Source organism: Panthera leo, chromosome A2, assembly GCF_018350215.1.
Source record: "Panthera leo isolate Ple1 chromosome A2, P.leo_Ple1_pat1.1, whole genome shotgun sequence".
Classification (NCBI taxonomy): Eukaryota; Metazoa; Chordata; class Mammalia; order Carnivora; family Felidae; genus Panthera; species Panthera leo.
Window position 1 is genome coordinate 158932209 of NC_056680.1, and position 17379 is coordinate 158949587.

Below are 17379 nucleotides of genomic sequence, written 5' to 3' on the forward strand. Positions count from 1 at the left end.
TCATTGACACGAAATTGACTGCAAAATTACTTTCTGGAGTTCAGAATTTACTCCCTCCTCCTGACTTTTCGTTTATGCACTTTTCAAGACAAAAAGTAATTTCTACTGACTGCTGGATTATAAATTCAACCTGGGATTTTATAATCATATTCCACTTTTTTTCTCTCTTACCTCTCATCACAGATGATAAAGATATTGCAATTGGAATTCAGCTGTGACAGTATAGATGATTAAGCTAAAGTCTAATTGGCTTTGCAGTGTTAGCAGAAGCCTAAATTTAATGGTTGGTTTTTCCCCCATAGTAAAATAAACCTCTGTGATTTACAGCCTTCGAGAACAGAATTCTGTTGATTAAGAAGATCTTTTTATGGACAGTAAAGAATTGACTATATGGATGAAAGTTTAAAGTGCAAAGTTATATTTTTCTTTCTGAACTTTGTAGAATGCAACAATTCTCTAATTAAATAAGAACTAAATAAGAGCAAAACTTGTAATGGCAAGTGATGCACAAAGTGGATGTGGCCGTGGTGACTACATTCTGCCCCACCACCGAAGCTACCATGGGGTGGCCCGCTTAAAGTATTCCCTGTGGCAACTGAAGCAAACAAGTGCCAGAGAACTAGGACAGGAGATGAGAAAACATTTCTCCAGGAGACTTTAAACTTGTTATTATTATTCTCCAATGTCACTCTGGAATTCTTTAGCAAGACCTTGCCCCAAACCGAGAGGCGGGCTTCATTCAGGCTTGTAATTCTAAAGTAATTAAAGCTATCTAGTTTGACTAGGTTTTATTTTATTTTTTAAATTTGTTTTTGATATTTATTCATTTCTGAGAGAGAGAGAGAGAGAGAGAGAGCACGAGCTGTCTCTGGGGGAGGGGCAGAGAGGGAGACTTAGAATCCAAAGCAGGCTCCAGGCTCTGAGCTGTCAGCGCAGAGCCCGAAGTGGGACTCGAACCCACGAACTGTGAGATCATGACCTTAGCTAAAGTCAGACGCTTAATAGACTGAGCCACCCAGGTGCCCCATGACTAGGTTTTCTATTATTTAAAAGTAAAAGCTAAAAGGAAAGGATTTTTACAAATATTTTTAATGACAAAGGTCTAATTATAACTAAGCTTCTGTTTGTACTCAAAACTTGATATGAATAATTACAGTTCATCTTTGAGCCATCCCATGGATTGGGAACTTACTAACCAATGGTGCATAATAAGTAAGATTCATTTCATTTTTCTTTCTGGTGTGAGTAAGTAGCAATTATGAAACTAATCCACTCCCCCCCATCACCTGTTTCTAAGGATGGTGACAAAATTGTTCATGCTTCCAAAAAGTTTATATAATTTTATGTCTTCAATAAAATTCTCTAAACTCAAATTAGAGTTACTCTAGTCAGAGATGAGACTAGATATTTGTTCTTCTAACGCATATATGGGCAAGGATGTCTTTGCTCATGGTAGCAAAAAACATGGGCAGTCTGTCTCTCTCTTCCAAAGACATGCGGCTAACAAGAAATTTCAGGCAGATGTGAGGTCCAAGAGCAAATAGTAAGAAGCTTCTTAAAGTTCAATTAGCTATAAACTCTGGGTACTACCATAAAGGCTACTGAAAATGGAGTTGAACATAAACCGTTAGAAAAATGAGTACACCCTCAAACCCTGCATTCCAGGATCCTTTATTCTTATATCAAAAAATAAATTTGTGAGTGAAGTGTATATTTAAAAACCACGAGTAGCCCCATTTAAGAAGATAATATTAAAATCTCATAATATGTCAAAGATTTTTAAAAAATTACTTTTTTCCGGTAAACTCCAGACTCCCAAGTTAATATTTGAAGCATATAAATAATTAATGGAATTTATGTTGTTAGTATTATAATTGAAGTAAGATTTTATGCTACTAAAGGTCCCTTTGATCATTTTTTATGAATACCCTCCATAAAATTTATTTCAGAACACATAAGCCAAAAGAAGAAATAGAACAAGAACCAGGACTCCAGATTTTTCAGGAAAAAACACTTCTTTCTCATTTATTCTGTGCAGACATCCATTGGAAGTGGGTGTATTTTGCAGTGGGTAGCGACACAGAAGAATTGAAATAAAATGTTACTTGTTTCTTCTTTTAGGGGCTGATGTTATCAACTTTGATGGCCACGTTGTGTTACCATATAGATTCAGAAACAAGAAGATGAAAACACTTAAAGATGTCATCGCCTTGAAATTTAAAACCTCTGAAAGTGAAGGGGTGATCTTGCATGGAGAAGGACAGCAAGGGGATTACATTACCCTGGAACTGAAAAAAGCCAAGCTGGTCTTCAGCTTAAACCTAGGTATGTTCTGACTTTTGGCCCCATTCTTTCCTTTTATTAGTATTCCCATTAGTAAAATGTTAATGTTGCTTAATCCTTAAAACGTAAATTATAAAAAAAAAATATTTCCTGTTATGTTTTCAATTTATTTTTAATCCATAGTGGGTTAATCCATTTTAATTCGCATATACTTATTTATTAAAGAATAATTATTACATTCTTGGCCTAAGCAAGGTACTATACTAATATCTGAGATATGGTGGTGAGCAAATAGAGAAGGTCCTTGAGTTCACGAAATTTATGACCTAGTGGAGGAGTCAGATGATATCTTATCTATTATTATTTTAAAACAACTGGATCAAAAGCAAAGACTTCAAATAATGAGAAGTAGTATCAGCTCCATTAAATAGGCTAAGATGATAAAGGATACTACAGAGGCAAGAAGGGTCGACATTGGAATAAGTATTGAGGAATATCCTTCCTGGGAAGGTACTCAAGCTGAGATCTCAGTTATGACTAAAACTAGCCATGAGAATGCTGAGGAGAAAAAGCAGTCCAAGGTAGCAATCCCTACTGATGAAAATCTGGCCTGCTCGGGGAACAGGAAGGAGGCTGGTGGGGGTGGATGAAATGAATCAGTGGGAGAGAAGACAAAATCTGGAAGTTGGGGATTGTTCAAATCCTATTAAGATGCTGTACGGCATGGTAAAGGTTTTAGATATTATTCTTTAAGGAAGAGACACTATAGGTAGGCTTTAAACCATGTGGCCTCATGATCTTATTTTTAAAAGTTTTGCTGAGTCTTCTGTAAAATAAAATGCTTGTGTTTGCACAAGAGGCAAAGCCAGACTTCCGCATCATGCAAGTGAGGGATGGCCCTGGCTTGCGGAGGTGGCCGTCAGCAGAGATGCAGGGAAGTAGGTCTAGTTGGGACATGATTTTAGCGGTAAGTTCAGCCTACTTGGTAATTAGAAAGAAAGAGAATTAGCGAAGGAGAATTCCTCGACACCTAATGGATGTGAGTGCCGTTTTCAGAAATAGAGACAACTCTGTTTTCTCTATAGAGTTTCTTCTAAGAAAGGATCATGAGTTTCTTCTAATAGAGGAGGTCTGAAATGGACATGGTGCATTTCAGTTGCCTGTTAGACACAGGGGGTTGCATGTATGAGATTGAGAGAAGGTGTTACATGGAGACTGAGGGGAGTGGACCGTGGCAGGTAGAACCAGTGGTGTCAGAGACCAGGAAGAGAAAGGATGTGGCTACTGTTTCGGATTCACCTAAGATGTCACGAAGAGGAAGACAGGCAGGTGAATATTGGCTGACGCCCCGTAGACGTTATTGCTGCCTTTCTCTCCGTGGAATAGAAAGGACAGTAGTTATATTGACATAGGTTTAAGAAAAGATGAGAAATGTGGAAGCAAGTTTTTCAAACATAATCAACTAGAAATCGGAGAATCAGGAATCAAATGAAATATTGCCTGGAAAAGGAGTTGAACTGGAGTGAGTTACTCTTTGGTTTGGTTTTTTGTTGTTTTTAAGCGTTTTAAGCCTCTTGTTTGGCTAAAAATTTCAGGATTTATGTAAGAACTTTTTGAAGGGTATCATACAAATTCCATAAAGTCTTCTGTTATAAAGAGTAACAGAATTCTACAAAAATTTACATCTAAAATATATTAATAGCTGAAACTCTCATGTTAAATGCATCCCAGGAGGAAGCTACAAAACTAAAGATTAGAACATGAAAACAGATTCTGCCTCTTTCACTGGCTTATCAGTGTGAGTGGTCCAAACATACTAAATTTTATTACTTTGAAAATCAGTATTATACTAAAAAAGGACAGTTTCTTTTTTTTTAAGTTTATTCATTTATTTTGAGAGACAGCAAGAGAGATATGAGCAGGGGAGGACAGAGAGAGAGAGAGAGAGAGAGAGAGAAAGAGAATACCAGGCAGGCTCTGCACTGTTAGCGTGGAGCCTGATGTGGGGCTCGAACCCACGAACCTTGAGATCATGACCCGAGCCGAAACCAAGAATTGATTGTTTAATCGACTGAGCCACCCAGGTGCCCCACTCTAAATCATTTTTGAAACAAGTTTAAATAGAAGACGAAAAGCAGAAATGGGTGGGGAGAGGTTTGATAACAGAAAATAAAATCTAAGCACTTGAACAAATATGCACACACACACACACACACACACACACACACACAGAGCAGTTGAATTATATCTAAGGACCTTTATTTTTTCAACCCTTTCTCCTTTTTTTTTTTCTAAAGTGAAACACAGAGAGAAGCCTTTTAAAAGCCATGTGCTTTATATAGGTGTGATGTTACTGTTCTGAAGCAAGTACCCGATCCTGTGACCTCACAGAATGATCATCACCTTTTCACTGCAAAGCAGTTTACTTGCAGTTTTATTGACTGACTGGAATTTATGACAGTCAAGGAAATGGACTCACTCATAGGTCCACTGTGCCTTTTGAATGCCATTACCTAAATATCAGGCATATCTAGCTGCTGCTGAGTCTTCTAGCCATTTAAAGTAATTTAAAGTAATAAAATTGAGTGTGTCCTTTCACTTAGACTTGTTCATGCTTTTCTTACTCCCTCTCTGCCCCACCGCCACATGTCCATACACAATCCGATCTAGGAAAACTATAGAAAATGTCAGGTGGAGACATCATTAGCATCCTAACTGTGAGAAAAAAAAAAAGAAAGAAAGAATTCGATGCTCTAATCAGTTGTGTGTTTCTCTTATTTCTGTCATTCTATTTATTCTGAAACCATGATATATTTTTATAACATTTAGTTTTGCCTGACCACGGAAAGCAATACTTGATTAGGCAAAATAGAAGGTAGTATAAAACGTGTGAACGGTAAACAGAGATGACTTGAGTAAACATTTTGGATTCTTGCACCCTTTCACTCTCATTTATGGCCTTATTGCCATAAACTAGATTAATGCCACAGATACATTTTTGCAAGTTTTTACTTTAAAATAGAACTCGAGTTAATTTTCCGTGCAATTAAATACTACACCGTGCTTAAAATGACCACTTTTGGAGCCAGTGAGAACTGGAAACCGTCATGCTGTGTTTTCTTGACCGAAAATAAAAATAACAGCAACAATGAAAGACGGTTAACAGGTAACATGGTGTAGCGAGTGCTCACTCTTTGCCAAGAAGTCAGTTGAGTCCTTTGCGTGTACTAATTACTTTAATCGTCATAGCAACCTTGTAAAGCTGCTGCTCTTATTTTCTCCATCTTATAAGTGAGGCAGCGTATGTGCAGGGAAGCGGCCAGCTCGCCCAGGATGATGGCGCGAGCTGCTGCTGGAACCAGCGTGAGAACTCGGGCACTTTGCTCCAGAGCCATGGGCACTGACTCTGTAAGGAACCCATCAGATCTAGCGGAATTCATGGCACCGTGGGGGGAAAAAAGCTCATTTTTTTTTCTTTTTAAAGGAGATGTTTCCCATTTGTAATAACTTTTATGTATTTTGAGTATGCAACTGTTTTTAAGCGTAGTTGTGCATGCTGGGCCCTACGGCAGTGTCAGTGGACGGGACTTTTGAGGGCAACGCCGGCCTATGGCTGTAAATGAAAAGTCCGCTGCCCCCCAGGGTCACTGTGGTGTCACTGCCTCATTTCTGTTCGTCCCACGACTCAGGAAGCAACCAGCTCGGCCCCATCTACGGCCACACGTCTGTGACGACCGGAAGTCTGCTGGACGATCACCACTGGCACTCTGTGGTCATCGAGCGCCAGGGCCGGAGCATCAACCTCACCCTGGACAGGGGCGTGCAGCATTTCCGCACCAACGGAGAGTTCGACTACCTGGACCTGGACTACGAGGTGAGCGCCAGCACGTGGCCGTGGCGGGAGGGCCCCGGGGGCTGCCGCCGTCCCCCACGGCTCTGCCGGGAGACCGCCAGGCCCGTAGCTGCCAACGCCACCCGCTTTCGACTCCGGGGAAGTCTCATCGTTCCACTTCAGGGCCCAATCTATTCACGCTGTGATTTTATTCGTTTCTAAATCTCTAGTTTTTAATTGTATTTGAAATGTTTTAAAAATCTTGGTACCAACGTAATCATTTGAAGGGAACGGGCCATCTGTCCTGTCATCAGGGCAATTTAGTAAGTCCAGAATCAAATACAAGATGTAATCTGTCCATTGTTAGTTAATTATGCTATAAATCACCCATTCTTCTTGAGGGTGGATGGACATCACACTATAAACGCAGGGCTGCCTAATATTTATTACAAAATATTGACTGAGAAATTCCAAGTTCTGATTTATATTAAGTCATTTATGAATTCATGACTGTAGATAGTTCCTCAGTCAGGTTCTATTTTCTCAGATAGAATTATCATATAAGAAATAAAGTAAATATAGAATATTTTAAGAGGTTGTTCATAAATAAGAGGACGTATTTTACTCCCTAAATGACCAACGATTAAAAAAATATTGATCATATCGATCCCATAAAAACTATATAGTCACATATTATACAGGTTGGCATTTCAGGTTTTTTAATAAATTATTTGGAGAGCAGTTCAACCTTAAAATGTCCACACAAAATGTTAATCACATATAGAGATAAGAGTTCTAGACAATATTCACAACAGTGTTACATTTTCTAGAAGAAAAAGGATGACAATGAAAAAGAGTAGCACTAAAATAAATAGGATGAAATATTATTCAGCAAGAGGTTTCCAAACTTCCTTACTTCGCAAAACCCTCAGTGTGTTATTAATTTTTCCACAGCAATCCTAGACTATTCTGTAATAGTTTGAGCCAAACAACTTAATATATGTTAATAGCCTAACAACTCGGGAGCCCTTTGAAAAAAATGCAGCTAAAATAAAAGAAAAAAAGTACATTCGTATGAAAGAAAGAACAATGGTCACTTGCCGATGGGCGGAGTGTTCCTGTGCTGTCTAGCTCCTCAGATTTTGGAATCAGATTTGACTGCCGTTCTCATCTTCTGTCCCACTTTTGCCTTCATGTGACACTGTTTTTATCAGAGAAACAGCCAAAAACTCATGTTCACAAAGACAGGAAATCATCAAAAGCAGTGTAGTAGGATGTTGGAACGGTGAACTAGTTCAAGCTAGCGTTTCACATAATGCCCAGAACATGTCAAATATCACTGTGTCTTCTTCAAAAATATAAAGTGTAGGGACGCCTGGGTGGCTGAGACAGTTAAGCGTCCGACTCTTGGTTTTGGTTCAGGTCACCATCTCCCGGTTCATGAGACAGAGCCCCGCGTCGATCTCTGCGCTGACAGCAGGAGCCTGCTTGGAATTTTCTCTCTCCCTCTCTCTGTAGCCCTTTTCTACTCAGCCCGTGTGTGTACGTGCTCTCCCTCTCTCAAAATAAATTTAAAAACTTAAAAAAAAAAAAATCAAGTGTATGGTAGCTGTGACCCTTTGGGGTTTCTGTGCTCAGTATGCCTCGCTCCCAGTTTTGAAATTGTGTGTACACACACACACACACACACACACACACACACACACACATATATACACACACAGAGATTTTTAAAAATGTGTAGTAGGCTTACCATAAGATAATTGAAAAAGTTAGGATTTACACCTGTGTTTTATATTTTCTTTTCTTTTTTTTCGTTAATGTTTATTTTTGAGAGAGATAGGGAGACAGAGCACAAGCAGGGGAGGGGCAGAGAGAGAGGGAGACACAGAATCTGAAGCAGGATCGAGGCTCTGAGCTGTTAGTACAGAGTCCGACAGGGGGCTCGAGCCCATGAACTGTGAGATCACGACCTGAGCCGAAGTCAAACGCTCAACTGACTGAGCCACCCAGGTGCCTCTATATTTTCTTTAAATATTTAAATAGTTTCTAAATTGTCTCCAAGATGAATCTGTTACATACATTCCTATATAGGAATTTAAAATAGATTATGCTACATAAACCTTGATATTGAGACTTTATTAACATTAAAATAAGTTTAAGGTTATCAGAAAATAATTGTATCCATTCCCCAAAAATCTCCTTAAAGCAAAATGATCATTGCAAGGGAAAGAATGTTAAAATCCCAGAAGTTTCTCTTTTTTTCTAAATTAGTGTATTTCTTGGCTTAGGTAGCTTATCTCTCCCTGTATGAGAGAACCTAAAGATAAATTATTCATCCTCCATTAATAAACTCTGAAGTATCATACAAGAGATTAGAGATCCTGGAACATTAGCAGTGGGCAAACACATTTCCAATTTTCAAAAAACAGAATTAAAAATTTGGGGTCATACACTCTATGAGTTTGTGGTGAAATCTATGAATATTCATGCACACACAAGACCTTGCATAGAGGGTCAGCACTTTTCTGGACACGTTGAGGCCCATCAATTATACACACCATGTTTGAGAACTTCAGCTGTAGACGACAATGCCTGAGACATTGTTAGAGACACTGGGAAAAATGTTAATTTATTGATAAAGAATCAGGAGTCAGTTGAATTGAGTCAGTCTCTCAGTGTTTTTGCACATATTTCTTTGACTCATCCATACAATAACTAGACTCAGACCCCAAGTGGGGCTTGTTATGAATAATTGAAGTCATTCCTATTACTCAGGAAATTCCAAGGGTTTTAGGAGCTCTGTGCCAGGAACTGGGAACAAAGACCAAATATATTTATTTTAGCACACCATGATAGAGTAATCCCATCATATAGACTAAATACAAATCATCTCAAGAACATACATAATAAAAAAATACAGAGATGCATTCTGAGTGGTTATGTTTTGTTTATCGTAATTTAATTTAAATCTATATAATTTAGTTTTTAACAGTGGCTCTGTTTAACAATCCGTTTTCATGAGCCAGCATGAGTAGGATTCAGCACACCATAGGGGTAAATTAATACCTATAGCCATTCCCAGAGATGTACATCATAAAAGAAACAGTAGAAAACACGTTTGCTTCTTTGAGGTGACTCAGTGTGGGCATTGTCTTGTGGAGGATGGTTTAAGAGTTCGCCTTACTCACCTCCTGGAGCTTAGTTACACTGAAGAGTGAGCCAATCACCATTTGCAGGCAAACTGCTAGCCCCGTGCTGCCCTGAGAAAGTACAAAGGTAAACAGATGCACATCCTTCATCTCGGCCAAAGGGCAGGACCACACACTGATGTTTGGCCTGGCTTCTCTCTTTTCCGCAGCTAAATTCCAGGACGCACCCACTGTGCCTGTTATGCCATGGCCTTTGCAGTACAGTTCTGCTTGGGAAGTAGAGGAATGCATGCCCCTTGATAGCTGGAGAGCTAGGCTAGGATTTGAGAGAGAAACCAGCTAGGATTTCGTAGAGAATCAACTGCACGGCTCAAACTGGACCCAAAGGCCTGGGTTTGTGTCCCTTTTTGCTTCTTACTGGTGTGTGACAGTGGACAAATCATAGTCCCCTTTTGGAAAGTGAATGTAAAACTCCTTTGTCATAGCACTTGAAGAAGCGTAGGAAGCAATAGGAACCACCCCACGTGTCAGTTATGTGACAGATGCCTCCACATAGAAGGTGATATGGGCAGGTAGCCCTGGGCTCACGTGGCAGCGTCGTGGTCATCAAGACCCCAGTCTGCTTTTACCCTGCCGCTCCTCCACCCCCATTGCAAGTCATCCCACGATGGCTCTTCACCTTCCATCTTGCATTCCTGGTGGGAAGGAAGAGTGGAGAAGGCTGTGCTCGCCTCCCCTTTCATTTATAGTTCTTAGACTCACACAAGGTTCTACTTTATTCTCACAAGACCAAACCTTGCTTCACGGAGGTTGGTGAATGCCATAGGTTGGCTGGAGAGCTCTGTGCACGCTGAAGAACGTTTGCATTTCCTAAAGAAGGTGTGAGAAAGGACAGTCGGAGCTATCTAGCAGTCTCTGCCGCGCTGTGCAAGCTCTTGGTAACTGACAAAATGGTGAATGTGGCTATTTCCTTAGAGTCAGGGTTGTTACTGAATGGTGACATCATCAGTAAGCCAATCGTGAGTTATATGAATATATGATTATCTAGCAACTGCAATGATGGCTTTTTTTGGCTACCTGAATGATTATAATATCAAAATACTTTGTGGTTCAGGCACTTCATTTTACTGATGAGAATGCATAATCAGAAGAAGTGACAATCTAATATCATATGATTAGTTGTACTAGGAATTGGGATTTGAACCCACATCTCCTAGTTGTGAGGAAATCTGGTAAATTGAGCCTCTGTTGCTTCCCTAGGGCACCTCTGATGATGAGGTACGACATGTGCTGAGGGTTGCTGAAAGCAGGGAAACCAGAGGAGTGCTTAATCGTCATCCCAAAGAAAAAAGTTCCAAAAAAGTTCCAAAATAAATAAACCGTACACCTGGAGAAAGAATGAGACAGTATGTTGAAACTAGTATTTAGTAATAACGTTCAAAATGTGCCACTGCATGGGGCACCCGGGTGGCTCGGTCGGTAGAACGTCTGACTCTTGAATTCAGCTGAGGTTATGATTCGTGAGATCAAGCCCCACTGTCAGAGCGGAGCCTGCTTGGGATCCTCTCTCGCTCTCTCTCTGCCCCTCCCCCACTTGTACTCCCTTGCTCTCTCAAAAATAAATAAACTTAAAAAAAAGTATTAAAAAATGCGATGCATGTCATTAAGCATAGAAAATTTTATTCTATCAACTGGGAAAGAACTGGTAAAATAAACTGTAGATGGAAATTATAACACTCCACGTAATTATCAATAATTCTTACCTTTGGTATTAGATATACTTAGTTAGGACCTAATAAGTTCAGTTTAGTGCCACTTAAAGATATTTTCCTAGTAATTCTACTGTTTTAGTTTACAGTATAATTTTCCTTTTGTCATTTCCTAATCCTTTCTATATATTTATTCTCAGTCTCCCCTTCTTCTTTCATATATAAACTCTGTGGTAAATGATACATTTTCAACTAGCCATTATTACCAAATTTTATTTTCAGTGAGGTCCTTTGTTTTTTTATATTGTCTCATAAACTATCATTAATTTGTGCTTTTTTCCCCTAAAACTAAGCCTCTAAAATGCCGTGACACTAAATAAAAGACCATAATTTGCTAACGGCCTCCTAGAACACAAAGGTCTGTTTCTTATGTTTCAAATACCAAGTCTTGATGTTCAAAAATGTTTAACAACTGCTTTCATTTTCAAAGCTTTATAGGAAAAGTTAATAATGGTACCGTTGAATAATAATTAAAAGAGAAGTAACATCTGGCTTATATATCTTGGTACTGCAGCTCTGGTTAGTATTTAAATTTATTTACTACTAATTCACTATTAGCAGTAAATGTCATTATGGCAATACATATATTAAGTATAATTTTACATTATAGGAAGTTGATACTATACTGCTGTAACTTGGCCAAAGATACATGGAAAAATACGTACTCTCTTTTTATAGGTGATAGTTAGCAGCCAGAGAATCACGGTAAGGGGTGTCCAGCTTATTCCCTAGGATTCAGAAGACGTATAATATCTCTCAGCCTCAGTGCTCACATCATAGCCCCCATGTCCTAATATGTTCTTAATGTAGTAACAAGACTTTTTGAACCATTTTCTGTATTCGAATAAGTCTAGTGAATATTTGACTCAATGGTTTTTTAGAGTAAAATTAAGTCTACATAGGATAAATACAATATTTCTTCCTTTGGGCTGCGGTTTTTTCAGGGTAGTATTATATTCATACTGGGTATCTCATGATGACTAGAAGCATTGATTAGTATATCTTTGAATGATAAACATCAAAATATGTTTTTAATATTAATGAAAGAAGCGTCCTCAATAAAATCTTTTGAAACATTTCAGGAAAAATTATAAAATGCCTTTTGAGTGGCTACATTGGTAAATATTATTACTATTTACTTATTAAAATCGTAATCTAATTGCCAGAATTAATGATACTGTTATGGACTTCCATAACAACATAATTTAATATGCAACGGATTCTGGAGGAAGAAAAAATGTCTGTATATTCTAGGAGAGGTAAGATAATTGACTTTGGCTGTATTAACAGTTTTGTCTAATTTATTGTGAATGTTACTTGTTTAAGTCAAACACACTGTGAACTTTTATAATTTTCTTTTCTCAAAGATAACCTTCGGAGGCATACCCTTCTCTGGGAAGCCAAGTTCCAGCAGTAGAAAGAACTTCAAAGGCTGCATGGAAAGCATTAATTACAATGGTATCAACATAACTGATCTTGCAAAAAGGAAGAAACTAGAGCCCTCAAATGTGGTAAGATTGCTCACTCCAAAATACTGATGTAGAGAAACGTCACAGTTTTGTTTTCTGTGGAGTATCGAACAGCGTCACACAGCATTTGTCATCATGCCGATGTGGGGCTCAACAGTGTAAAAGTAACTTGAGAGTTGCCTAAAAATGTGTAACGAGTGGATATATTCTGAGAATAGGTAATAGTTTTTGAGGTCGATTAGAGTGAAATAGATGGTAAGTTTCACTCAGATGGGGCACAGGATTTTGACACCATGTTTCTGGATTCCCTGCCTTAGAGGGACAGGCGAACCTCAGTTGTGCTTTGTCCTGGCAGGTCAGCAGCCCTTACACTGGCAGCATCATGTCTCCAGATGTCTGATCATATATGGCTTTCCAATTCTTGTTTATGATTTAATTCAATATTTTAGAAAGTGTTACATCCAGGAACTTGATTGTACTCACTTGTATGTTTCCAGAGATAACACATCCAGATCAGTAAATAAATACACTTTTTGTGAAAGCCAGAACATACTAAATATCAGGCAGTTAAATAAGGATCGATTGCCACTGGGTAGTGAAGGCTGTGACATAGAGCCTGACAGGGATCTTCTTCCAGCTCCCTTTGGGAGTTGCTTCCAGATTTAACTGTTTAAAGGAGGAGAGCAAAAATCGAAGAATGCTCTAGCATACTCGCTTCTCCATGACACTGCTTAGCATCACTGAAAGATACCAGCTGAAAAATATAGTATGTGTCCCCTGTTGTTCTGCAAGAGCAGGAGTTAACTTCAATCTACAAGTATTATTTGGAAGAGTCTGGGGTTCCGGAGACCCACGCATTCGGGAAACCACTAACAGTAGATAACGTTACGAATGCTTGCCTCATGTCCCAGAAGAGCTCTGATGGTCAGTTGCGCTGCATTTGAGCCGAGGGTTTTTTTTTTTTTACAAAATGACTGGACAAAAAGAAATTCTGTAATGAATAAACAGGAGTCCCAGGTCAGTTATAAAAAAAATTATTAAGGTATAAAATAATTAATGTGAAATTTTTCTTTAATAATTATTTTTTCTTAAAAATAATAGTATATACTGACTAAAAAGTTGAAATTTGAAATGATCTCATCAAACATTAATATAGAGAAAAATAGTAATAGTTCCATTTATAGGCAGCAGGCACTGTGCTAGGAATGTTACTTTTATGGTAATCTGAGAATAGTACTACAGTATGAGTAAAGATGTCGTCATACACGTTTTGTAGATGAAAAAAAAATGTGAGATTTTACCTGGAAAAGTAACTTTCCAAAATGAATGTGAGTGGATTCACAGCGTGTGACCCCCGAGGTCACAGTCTCCTATATTGTGTTATTTCCTACCTAGAGCAGTATTAATATATATGCTTTTTTAAGCTTTGGATAAAATGGCACCAGGGTCCTTTTGTTTTCCCAGAAATCATTGCTTAAGATAAAAAGGTACAGAAGCCAAATCATCAGAATACTGTTTCTATTATCTGCACCTTTAGGAAGCAGTAAAGTGTTATTTCTGCCCAAACCTCCCATTGGGTCCTGAGATGCATTCATTAGGCACCCAAACTATAAAGGATTTTCCTATGGAGACTTATTCCCACGGCACCTTTAACTGCAAAATATATTGTAGTTACAAATGCTATTTTAACTTGAATAACAAAGATATTTAATAAAGATAGATATAAATTATCTATAATTATATTTGTTAAAATAGAATGAACCCACATGGAATAAGCTTCTAAACAAAAACGTGTACATATTAAAATTTTAGGCAGAATAGAGACAAGTGGGATATTTTGTAAGCAACTCTAAAGGGAATATTTATGAAGGAAATTTGCTTTCAAAGATGTCACGTGCTGGTATTTCAGTGAAATTGACTCAACACCCCTCCTGCACCCTGTCTTCACGCACAAACACGTTTCCTCATATTGGTTCACAACCTCCTGGAGAGCTTCCTGGGTGTAATCTGAAAACAGCCTTTGGATGCCGAGGCAGGGAGAGACAAAAGAAAGAGGCAGACCACATCCCACTGGTATGTGGCCGGTTTCATAGACAAGCAAGGGACTTGCTTCAAGACAAGCAAGGGAACTTCCAGGCTTGTCTTGGGCAGCCAGGAGATGAGTAGATCTCTGCCTTGCCTGCCAAGTCTGAAAAGTTTTATAGAGGTCTTAACTGGATTCACTTATGGAGACAGGAGGACCCAACTGACTTCACTCAAGTACCCAGTTCAGGTAGCCTCAACCCCGCATCTCTGTCTCAAGGCTCTGTCTTTGGAGCGGCCTCCGGGAGTTAAGGAGGCAAGTGGAGCAAACGTTCCAAGGATGGGGGAGGAGGTGGGGGGCCTCTAATTGTCCCAGTCCTGCTCCAGGGTCAGCTGGCAGTCACGTCTTCTGGTGGCCTCCTCTGGTACCTCATTACACATTGACTCCAGAGTCAGCATTTTTGCTCAGGAAGGACCTTTAGTTTTGCAGGGAGACAATCTCCACAACCCAGGTATGTGGTCAGTTATAACATCTCCATTATTAGGCGAAGGCAGTTCTTTTCATCAGTAAAAGCAAGCATTTAAAAATGACCATCTGTGAAGTGAAGCTGCAGGTTTAATTTGAATATTAATTCAGAGGGACAGCCTGCGTTAGATGTGATGGCTAATGTGCTGAAATGGAAGAACCATCCATCTAAACATAGACACCGTGGTGTTGTGTTGTGAAATAAATAAATGATTGAAGGGCCCGATGAAAATGGGAACAAATTATATTCCTCAGGACATTATGGCGGGATAAAAGAAGTTGGAAGCAAATGTAGGTTTTCAGACCTTTAATAGGAAGGTACTTACACACTGAATGTAACGTTTAGTATAGTGTATCTGAACGGTAAGTCACATTTCTCTGTACAAAATAGAGGGAGTGGGAGGGGAAAGGAGCAGGCTTTAATGATCAAGTTTCTTTTCATTTTGTACGTTCATATTAGTATTTTCAGAAGCACTAATTCAGTATAATCTATGCACATTTAATATCACAATAACAATATAACAAAATAATCTGAAATAATCACGATTACGCTGATGCCGCACAGTTAATACTAATTCACATATATCAGGTATAAGGATAAGAGCCAAGAATCTTTGTCCCCTGATGTCAGTTAATAAATAGCAACCGAATGGCCGTAGTTCCCCTGCCCCCGCTAACCTGTGAAGGGACGCTGGACAAAGGCCGTCCGGAAGCCGGCAGCCGCCTCTCCTCCCTGGCTCGTGCCTCATCGGTACCGGGGGAGGGGCGCGGCAGCCCCCTGCCTTGTTCACAGAGTCCAGCCATCTGCACTCAGCTCACCCCGCAGGGACGCCTCCTGCCCCGTCGGCTGTCGTCCGCCAGTTCCACGGAAGACGGCCCTTCTTAGATCCCTCATCTCGACGCCGGCCGCCCTTAGGCACACCCTGCAGGTGGAGTGATGCCCGGGCGTCCGGTTGCCGAATCCCCACCGCGCTGGCTGCCGCGTCGGAGCGCTCGCGCGGGCCCAGGCTCAGCTTAGGCCTCTGTGCACCTGTCGCTCTGTCTGCCGTGGGACGCGGACTGCTCCTTTGAAGCCGGCGCGCCTCTCAAAGCGCGTCCTTGTGTCTTACAGGGGAATTTGAGTTTCTCGTGTGTGGAGCCCTACACTGTGCCTGTGTTTTTCAACGCTACCAGTTACCTGGAGGTGCCGGGACGGCTTGACCAGGACCTGTTTTCCGTCAGTTTCCAGTTCAGGACCTGGAACCCAAACGGCCTCCTGCTTTTCAGTCACTTTGCGGATAATTTGGGCAACGTGGAGATCGACCTGACCGAAAGCAAAGTGGGTGTTCGCATCAACGTCACGCAGACCAAGATGAGCCAGATAGACATCTCCTCAGGTGAGTGAGCCCCGCTTGCGGCCTGCTCCCGAGGCCGCCGTGATTTCCCCAGCCTGCGTCGCTTCTGTTGTCTCGTGTAGGTGTTGCGTGCCCGGGGTCCTGTGCGGATTCAGACTCGTGAGGGTCTCGCTTGGCTGCCCGGAGTGCCCGGGCACTTGCTGGGAAGGGGAGGCCTGGGCGAGGAGGCAAGTCGGTGGAGGCTGTGTCAGCACCAAAACCTTCTCTTGCTGATAAGCGCTAATTCACGTTCATCGGACGGTGGGTAGTGCTCTGAGTGTTTCACGTTTACAGACGAAGAATGTCTGTTTTACTAACAGAAGAGTACCTGGCGGTTTTTGACTTGGTGGACATTCAGATACCTTTTGCCCTTAGTAACAAGTGCATGTTAATTTCATTATGACTTTTAAAGTTATATTCAGCTGCTTGAAGCAGAGCCTCGAAGTCTTCTCGCTAAATTTATGTGGTATTTCGGGAAAACCGCAACAACAGCAAGAACAATAACAATGAAGGGTGGTTACAGGGAGGAATGACAAGATGTGTGCATCAACTGAGGAAAGACTGTCTTGGCTTAGGGTGATTTTGAAACATGACCTCACAATGGTATCCTAGACTGAGGCTGGGGTCATAATTGTTCTTAATTGAATACACTTAGCAATCTTGGGATAATCTTTGACTAATATCGTACAAAGAAAGCTAGGATCACAGGGTGAGATGATATAAGCAGAGAAAAACTAGGGGGACTGATAAACAGTAAAAGTTCTCATCAAATTTCTCTAGATATTCCTTGCCGTAGTGTTATATTTTTATTTTGTTAGAACTCCTTAGAAATGGAAAACGGGAATAGCTAACGTTGATTGAGCGCTTTGTACAGATGTACCAAACACTCAAATGCTCAACTGTAAGACTGCCGACTCTGATTTCTAAATATTCTTGTTCACTTGCAATACCGT

At 40.2% G+C, this 17379-nt stretch overlaps 1 protein-coding gene across 1 annotated transcript in view; it reads left to right on the forward strand.

The window, feature by feature from the left end:
• CNTNAP2 (contactin associated protein 2) overlaps positions 1–17379 on the forward strand; it is a 1228588-nt gene that overhangs the window by 162297 nt on the left and 1048912 nt on the right. Inside the window, exons 5-8 of the mRNA XM_042927363.1 lie at positions 2122–2325; positions 5973–6157; positions 12404–12547; positions 16165–16429. Of these exons, the coding sequence (XP_042783297.1) occupies positions 2122–2325; positions 5973–6157; positions 12404–12547; positions 16165–16429 (798 nt within the window). The remainder of the gene's footprint in view (positions 1–2121; positions 2326–5972; positions 6158–12403; positions 12548–16164; positions 16430–17379) is intronic.